This window comes from Micropterus dolomieu, linkage group LG02, assembly GCF_021292245.1.
Source record: "Micropterus dolomieu isolate WLL.071019.BEF.003 ecotype Adirondacks linkage group LG02, ASM2129224v1, whole genome shotgun sequence".
Lineage (NCBI taxonomy): Eukaryota > Metazoa > Chordata > Actinopteri > Centrarchiformes > Centrarchidae > Micropterus > Micropterus dolomieu.
Genome location: NC_060151.1, coordinates 9991243 through 10000503, shown reverse-complemented (window position 1 = coordinate 10000503; position 9261 = coordinate 9991243). Strand labels below are relative to the sequence as shown.

The 9261-nt window shown below is 41.6% G+C and overlaps 1 protein-coding gene across 1 annotated transcript; it reads right to left on the bottom strand.

The window, feature by feature from the left end:
- Window positions 1-6868: 6868 nt before the first annotated feature.
- tmem150b (transmembrane protein 150B) lies at window positions 6869-9057 on the bottom strand. Its single transcript, XM_046031613.1, is given in 4 exon segments — window positions 6869-7506; window positions 7621-7747; window positions 8123-8287; window positions 8956-9057. Coding segments are annotated over 4 exon segments (705 nt in total). The 3' UTR covers window positions 6869-7195.
- Window positions 9058-9261: the final 204 nt, after the last annotated feature.

Genomic DNA, 9261 nt, shown 5'->3' with positions numbered 1-9261 from the left:
TTTACTGTCATTCATCCACATACGATCTACAAAGGTCTCCATTCTCAGTGTGCACCAGAGGTTTCAAGTTGTGTATTGGACCACAATTAGTGCCAGCCTGGTGTGACGTCACAAAGTCACATTCATATATACACAAGTTTAACGTTAGATGAATGCCTTCTAGTGTAAAACTCTGCACACAGTGAGAGTCAAACACAAAGTAAGAAAAAAAAGCAAATTTTTGCGTGAAGGGAAGAATGACGATGCACCGCCAATTTGCCATATAAGGTATTGTGCTGCATTGATAATGACGTCTTTGTTGTCTTACAACACATACTGACTGAATCCATGACGAGCCTTTCTACTGTAACTCTACTGATGCCGCATCAAGACGTCAGTTCAGCTCACAAGTGGCGCCGACCTCAAGGGGCTGTCTGAGTGAATGTCTGACTGATCCTCAAAGCAGTAAAGGAGCAGAGCAGGTCACAGCCCACACCAAAATGTCACAGCCCTTACATAATTCCTGCATGTATTTTCTGTTGTGGCACACCAGCTGTACCCCTCTCCAGGCTCTGAAGTCTTCTAACAGGACAAAAAAGTCAAGACATTAGAGACGTGAGGCTGGTTCTGGCAAGCTCGCCTAGCATCACATAAAAGGTTAGCATGGAGAAAGGGAATTTGGACAATGAGAGAATGACCTTGATCCCCACTCTCTGACCTGACTTACTGATTATGTCACAGTTTGTCTGTAAGTGAAGTTGTGCATTCCAGTCTGAGTCTGGCTTTGTCAAACTGGTATAGTGAGTGGGCAACCGGACATTTGAGGCATCAACTGTGACCTCAGAGGGTGGCTCAGATCTCTGTCATAAAAAGTGACTAATTTGACAGTTTAGTCATTTTACATTGTTTCACTGAATCACACTAACACAAATGATGGATTCTATCATTTACTTCTTAGAGACACCCGTCAAATTAACATGAAATGCCATTTATTTTATTATTTATTCATGTTCAATGCCAATAAGCTTGACCTCTGTCCCAAAATGTTTTCTCCTCTGGAAAATGTTCCAAAGCTCCAAAGCAATGCAAACCTCTGGGGACAAACAAAGCATAAGAGATTGTTGCCAACATCTAAATACAGCATGATTGAAAACAGAAAACCTTGGTGATGGCTGCCATTTCTACTTGGATTGTTTCTCACCATCAAAAAACTTCTAAAGCCCCAAATATAGTTCTGCAACCCAGGGTTACATGTGAATATCTTCTCGGAGCGGGATGAGAATCTGTAATTGAAGAGGTTTGTTTTTGTTGCCATGAGAGTGATACTTTCTACCATAAGATCTGTTTTTCCACACATTCATAAGCAGTAATCTCACCAAAGAGACAGACAATTGGAGCCTCGTAAGTGTAGAAGAAATGACTGTTTGCTGATGTTTGAGGAAAACAGTCACCTGTGGTTATGCGAGACAAAGAAATTCTTCAGTTTCTTATCTGCTCACCTCCACACGTGTGTGTGTGTATGTGTGTGTGTGTGTGTGTGTGTGTGTGTGTGTGTGTGTGTGTGTGTGTGTGTGTGTGTGTCATGGCATTTATGCATGTTTGTTAAAATCATGCACTATAAAAGGAGAAAATACTCTAAGTATAGTGCATGGAATGTAAAGAACTGCATGTTTCAGCTCATTAACTACAATGGTTCACATTTCTTTTCTAAAGCACACCATGCATTTCATTGATTTTCTACCCTCCATTAAAAGAAGTTTGCCCAGAAGTTAAAAATCTATCTAAAAATCTATGGTCCTTTAAAAAATGGTCAGACTTTATATAAATTATTTAAGGAAATTTAAAGTTCATTGGCTGAATTATGCAAAACCACGCATATGGTCCATTTAAATTTACAGATTCTAAGTTACACAAAATTAAAGTTGCATTTTGACTAAGCTGAATGACTCTTGGATGCAACACAAATTGTTTTGTTCTCTTGAGGATGAAGAAAGCGGGGACACCTAAAGGTTTCATGACAAAATAAGTCCAGTGAAACTTACATATTTTTAATGTATGTCAGTGTAAAGGTAGCCTCAGACAACCTGCAAGGTGTTTGCTTAGGACAGGAGTCATTTCAAGACAGCTATACTATAATAGTTGTTTGACAGTCTCTGATTCGGCAAATATACCCTTCAATGATCTTTTCTTTCTATTTTCAAACTTGTCAGTTGCTCTGGAAAGATTTCTCCTGCATCGATATCTATTTTTCAATAAAAATGAAGTGGATATTTAAGTACAAGGAGTTTTTAACTGGTTATGAAACAATTAAAATTTTATACTTACGCTTCAAGATGACATACATACATAAGCAAACAACTCCATAAGCAAGAAGATTGGTTATTTTCATATAGTTATTCTTCATGCCAGTCACTGGGTCAGATTTCCCTCAAAATTCAGACGAAACGATTTACGGCACATAGGCCGGAAGAGCCCATTTTTACATACATTTTTTACAGTGTATGTTAGTCTGTTAAAAGGAAGCAGGAGGAGATTTTCCTTAGAAAGTGTAATTTTTGTGCATTAACCTGCTAAAAGAGGCCACAGCCATCAGGGAATATCGTTTCCATGAAAGGGTGTAAATGGCCTGCAACAATGCTTAGGTAGGTGCTACATGTCAAAGTAACATTCACATGAAGGCAGGACCCAAGGTTTCCCAGCAGAACATTGCCCAAAGTCATACACTGTCTCCACCGGCTTGCCTTCTTCCCATAGTGCATCAATCCAATGTTTTCCTTCATCTTCATCCAATTATTTATACGTTTGTTTTTTTAATGTCTTTTTCTAAGATCTTCCAGCTATAAAATTAAAATAAACTTATTTCAGAAAGTAGCTTAAACTGAATTTATGCTGTCTGGAGATAAAGTGTTAAAAGAAACTGAAATCAAAGCGTTTTTTCCATATCCATAAGGTTTTTAATGTTTCTAATGAAGAAATTAGTTTCTTTGCATTTCTTGGAAGATATGGTATTGTAAAATTGGATGGATGGGTTCAATGGGTTCAGTTCCCACTGTGATCCACCACCAATGTCTCCCTGAACAAGACAATTAACCCCTAGTTGCTCCAGAGGTGTGCAACGTCTGACATGTACAGCAATTGTAAGTTGCTTTGGACAAAAGGGTCAAGTTAAATATAATGTAATGTCCTGGTAGGCACTTTTTCCAGTGTGTTGTGCTAAGCTAAGCTAACTGCCAGGTTCTCATGTAACTACCTGCAAGAAAGGAACGGTGTTACCCAAAAGGCAGAATTTTTTCTCTAAAGCTACCTGATGTTAAATGCACAATTCTTAAGTGCTTCAGAATGATGTGTATCAATTGATGCACATCATTGGAAAGCTCTTTTAGCTTTACACAAAGTTTCACATGACCTTGTCAGCTTCTGGACTTTACTGCTTTTTATGACAAATCAGATGCCTGGTGTTTAGCATGACCTTCTGGTGCTCCAAGTATCTGGAAACACTGACAGAAGAGAGACATGTGCATGTGTGTGTTTGTAAGTGAGAATAAATATCCAGTGGCACTGCATCAGTGCACACGCATGTAAGTGGGCGGGGAGCCATCCTTCATTGTCCATGTGCTTCTCGCTCGCTCGTTAAAAGCTAATTTCTCCCCCCACAATCTCCTGTCCCCCACCACCACCCCTCCTTCTTCCCCTGGCTCTCTGTCTTGTGCGATCAACAATAGTCTATTCTGTGCTGTCCCGTGCGAGTGGAGACACACCCAAAGCCAAGGCCACGGTGCGAGGGGAGATTGTTGGGTGGCGGCCAACTGAGCGGGACACTGGCTCGATTCTCGTCTGGGAGCGTGGATCCTGCCTCGACCCGAGGGAAGAGGTGGTCTTGTCTGTTTGGCTATAAATTCTAGCCGTCATTTAGCGGCACGATTCCCCAAATGGGGGTTCTTCTGCAGTTGCCAGGGGTACATGGAAAGATTTGGGAGTAGTTTAGCAGAATATCTGCAGAAATGTTCTCTGTTTAACTTTAGTCTTCTGTGTTTCTCACCTCCTGTCAGTTTACAATGTCGGGTTGCCCCAAAAGTCCCCCACCTCTTCACATATCACAAGATCTCAACACACACACACACATGCACAATAAAGGCCCTGATCTCGATGATGCCACCGGCTGAAGGTCATTCTATCGACCCCGTTATTCTCTATCATGACAATCTGTTCCTAAGTGCCACAGCTGGAGCCCCCCCACACACTCTGCTGCCTCCCCTGATAGGGCCTAGACTCTCTTCATTGTCTGATAACATAAATGTGACACACCAACACACCATCTGAGGGTCCCTGTCTGCACCAGCCAGCCTAATTATATAATTATCCCTTGTCTGATTGTGCCTGTGCAGCTGAGACGAGGGAGGGCCTTTGTGTGGCCGGTGGAATGCGGTGCGCTTGGCATTTTTCAGCAAAAGGGCAGCTTTCTGGAGGCCACTGCCAAAGGAGAGGAGAGGAGGGTGAGATCACGGTTGCTGGTGCCCACTCTTCATTTTCTCTCTCTTCTGTCCCTATCACTCAGTCCCATCTTGCTGAGCCTCTCTTGCCTGTCTGGAGGTCTCTCTATCCGTCTCCGAATCTAGCTCTCTCTCACTTCTGGACAATCCCATCTCTCTTCTGTGACAGGCATTCTTGCCCTGTCGCTCTTCCTCCGCCTCCTCGTCTTACTCTCAAACAACCATGTTCTCTCCAACACTTAATTCCCTGTCCTCTCTAAAGCTTCAAGTTTGGCAAATCCAGCTGTCTTGCAGATTAAGTGGCCTTTCGAGAGATGGAATGCGCAGGATTTGGCTCTATGATGATAAGAGCTGACAGGCTGCACTGGGCTACCATGTCGATGTCTGATAGTGGACTTGGGGGCGACTGCTCCGGTGCATGATAGGAAAGCGTTGCTATTGTTTCTGGTCGAGAGCTGCTGAGGGGATAAGAGAGACTAGAGCACGAGCAGGTGTTAGCAGAGATTACAGTATAAGCATGTCTGCTCTTACCTCCTTCTTGATTCAAAGTCAAAAGCAACAAGGCGGGTGTCACATAAACCATGTCCTCCTACACTACAATAGATGATCCAGACCTTTTTCTGACATTTACATCAAGGGCCTCTCAATCTTTGCATGCCACTACAGGTGATTTTATGAGTTTTTATCAGAGGCCTTTTATGCTCACTAATGAAAACAGCAGGGTTAAGGGTATATTGGCGCCAAAGCTTTCCCTCTGAATTCCTCTGTATGAGCTGCTGAATAATTCAAGAACATTGTGTCATTTCAACAGACCTAGCAGAAGTAGATTGCACTTTCAACCAAATATTCACACCATCTGAGGCGAACTCATGTCAGATCCTGCAACCGGCTCAAACGTTTGTATGCAAACCAAGGTCTCTGGTTTTGAAATATTAAATGTGTCCTTTCTACCCCCATACACGTGTGCATTTTTGGGAGTAAATACAGGCATCATAAGAGCAACCTGAAGTTCATGTTGCCAATCAGCTGAAGTAAACAAATTTATCAAAGACCCGAGACAGCATTGTTTAAGCGGAAGTGTAAAATCTGCATGCTGTCTGCAGCAGAAACAGCACTTGAGAAATTCCCATAGAATTCCGAGATGTCCGTCTGATCCCTGTGCACGCTCGTCAAACCCCCCTCTGGTGATCACACAGCATGGAATATGTGAAAGAATGCTTTTGGGACATAGCAGGACACTGGGGAGCCAGTATCCCCTTCTTAAGCTTCCCTACATGCCCCCAATGATTTTTTAAAGGCATCAATAAAATATACAAACAAAAGTGAAGATTTGATCACAAAGTGCGGCCGAGGTCCGTGCCAAGCGACCCCAAGACAATATGTTTAAATAAACAGAGAACTTGGATGAGAGAAATAGTTTGAGTACTGGAGCCAAGAGTAGGACCTCTCCCACTATCGGCATGGCTGTGAGAGAGCACCATTGTTTTGCCCATCTCAAATAGCCCTGACAAATTGTGCTGAATGTAGAACCTCTGTTTAAACTAGAAGCATCTTCCAAAAACATGCTGGCACAGCGCCAGAACTGCATTTTCCCATCAGTGAAATGATCATCAGCCAGCGTTGCTCCACAGAGCCCCTGCTGGTCAGTGCTGTTTCTGAAGCTGTGAAGGGCATCTTTGACGTGCAGACAAGATTTAAAATAAAGGGAGATTCTGTTGTGTTTTAGAGAGATGATCTGAAGAATTGAACTTCAGCTGAACTGAAATAACATGCATTTTGATGTCACAGAGCCTTGATTAGTGCTTCAAAATAAAAACACTTTAAATGTGGATAAAACAGTCATTGTGCATTATGTCATGCAGAAACATTTTCTCTCTCTTGCTAACAAAACCTTTCCTTCATACCTCCATCCTACTTTTCTTTTCCCCTTCCTCTATTGTGTTTCCCAGCTGACAGGTGGAGAGAAACACCAGACTTTTCCTGGTATTCACTGTCCATGCACTAATCATGACTTCATGTTATAGAGAGGGACAAGGGGAGTTTATTGGGAACAAATGTCAGAAGAGATAAATATATGCGTGAATAATTTTCAGAAGTGATTTAACTATGAACACACTCTTCTTATAATACAGTTCCATTTCAAGGGTGAATATTGAACAGAAGTCACAATACTGTGCAGAGTTAATGATAGTTGAATGGTGCCACCATGTGTTAGTTTACATTAATTGCTGTTTAGGCCAAGACACGTTTTATCACTGACTTGCGAAACAGTAAGTCAATGAAGCGATTGCAGAAAAACAATAAGCAACTATTTTGATAACTGAATATTGTTCAAGTCATTTCTCAAGTCTAATCTTCTCTAGTTCCAGTTTCTGAGTTGTGGGCTTTTCTGTCTTATGTGAGTAAACCAAACTTTACATTTTAAAAGAAATGGAGATATAATGTGCTCTTTACTGTCCCTATGGGTTCATCATGGAATGGCAAGACAGCATTAAAAGGTAAATGATTCATCTTATAAACACTTTAAACAGAGTATGAGATGAAATGTTCAAAAAGGTTAAAGTACAGCTTTAGTTAAAATATACAAATATACAGCTTTCAAACACATCTGTAAATACTGCATCTTTCAAAATGCCAAATACATAATAGTAATATCAGAAACTCCTCTTTGAGTGACTGACAGACAATAAATAAGCAATACTCTATACAGTAATTGAATGTGTCCATTATGAATCTAGTGCACAGGCATTGTAAAGAAAGAAATATGGCAACTTTAGGTACAGCCAAAGAAGATTGTTGTTTTTGAAACACGTGCACTTGTTCGTAATTGTATGTGTGTTTTCAGCTAAATAACCATTCATTTCTACTAAGGCAGTACTGTAGTCATCCTCAGGAGCTTGTTTTGGTACAGTGAGGTGGTGGCAGTCGATGTGTCTGAACTTAGCTGCAAAAAGGCCAAACAGGCAGAAGAACAATATGACCAAGGCTCATTCACACACAGCAGCCCCAGAGGGATAGCTTGTATTGTGGAGCGCAAAACTCAATAAATGCACGTCATAAATAAATCAGAACATGTCGTAAAAATGGGATTTTTGCCTTACAGGTTCACTGACACTTTTCAAAATGGATATTTGGGTGCATGTTACTTTTGTGTGAGATGTAGTTCATGTTTGTATTCTCAGCCCCTTCCTTTTGTACCTCTCTGTCTGTAGTTACCTGTTCCTGTTTTATTGGTTATGAGGTCACAAACAATATGAGGAGCCTTTCAAAATAGATGCCTTACATCTAGCGCTTTATACATGTACAGTGTATTCACTTTGAACTAAATCTGTCATTTAGAAAGACTGGAAAGATACTGCATCTTTTTAAGAGTCTATACCAGTTCTCAGAAATTATGCTCATGCACTCAAGAATCCAGCTTGTCAACTTATTCTTTACTGTATCATAAAGGTTGAAATAGAACAACAAAGAGGATAAAATTGTAAGATAATTGTGTTAAATAACATCCAGTTTAAAAGTCACTTCAAATTAACACATTTGGAACATGGTGGCGTTGATGAAGGGAAATAAGAATCAACTTAGCCTGAATTTTATATTTACCTAATATACTTTGTCCTATACTGTTAGTTTCCTTCCTATTCTGTGTGACTAACAATGGCCAGGACGGTATAGAGGGTGCAGCAGGTTGCCCTGGCAGGCCCAGCCCAGCTTCGGTCCTGAGCCCGATAGGTCAGAAACAGCTGTACCCAGAAGTAGGCCAAGCCAAGGAAGAAAGCCAGTAATGCTCCCAAAACATGAATTCTCTTTAAGACTGATTGCTAAGTTGTGAAAGGGATAATAGATTTTAGTGAGCAAGAGTGTTATGGGTTATTTGATTATATCTTTTCATGACACAACACTGACAAAATGACATTTTTCTACAGTGTAAAGTACTGCGTGTACAGCTTGTATAACAGTGTAAATTTGCTGTGCCCTTAAAATAACACATCACACAGCCATTAGTGTCTAAACCGCTGGCAACAAAAGTAAGTGAAAATGTCCAAATTGGGCCCAAACTGTCAATATTTTGTGTGCAGGAGTCCTCTTCCACTCCTCCATGACAACATCACAGAGCTGGTGGATGTTGAAACCTTGCACTCATCCACCTTCCGTTTGTGGATGCCCCACAGATGCTCAATAGGGTTTAGGTCTGGAGACATGCTTGGTAAGTCCATCACCTTTACCCTCAGCTTCTTTAGCAAGGCAGTGGTCGTCTTGGAGGTGCGTTTGGGGTCGTTATCATGTTGGAATACTGTCCTGCGGTCCAGTCTCCGCAGGGAGGGGATCATGCTCTGCTTCAGTATGTCACAGTACATGTTGGCATTCATGGTTCCCTCAATGAGCTGTAGTACCACAGTGCCGGCAGCACTCATGCAGCCCCAGACCATGACACTCCCACCACCATGCTTGACTGTAGGCAAGACACACTTGTCTTTGTACTCCGCACCTGTTTGCTGCCACACATGCACCACAGGACATGTTTCCAGTAATCCATGTCCTTAGTCTGCTTGTCTTCAGCAAATTGTTTGCAGGCTTTGTTGTGCATCATCTTTAGAAGAGGCTTCCTTCTGGGACCACAGCCATGCAGACCAATTTGAGGCCTGTTCTGAGTGGAACTTGTCCTGTTGAACAGCTGTATGGTCTTGGTCGCCGTGCTGCAGCTCAGTTTCAGGGTCTTGGCAGTCTTCTTATAACCTAGGCCATCTTTATGCAGAGCAAAATTATGTTTTTCAGATCTTTAGAGAGTTCTTTG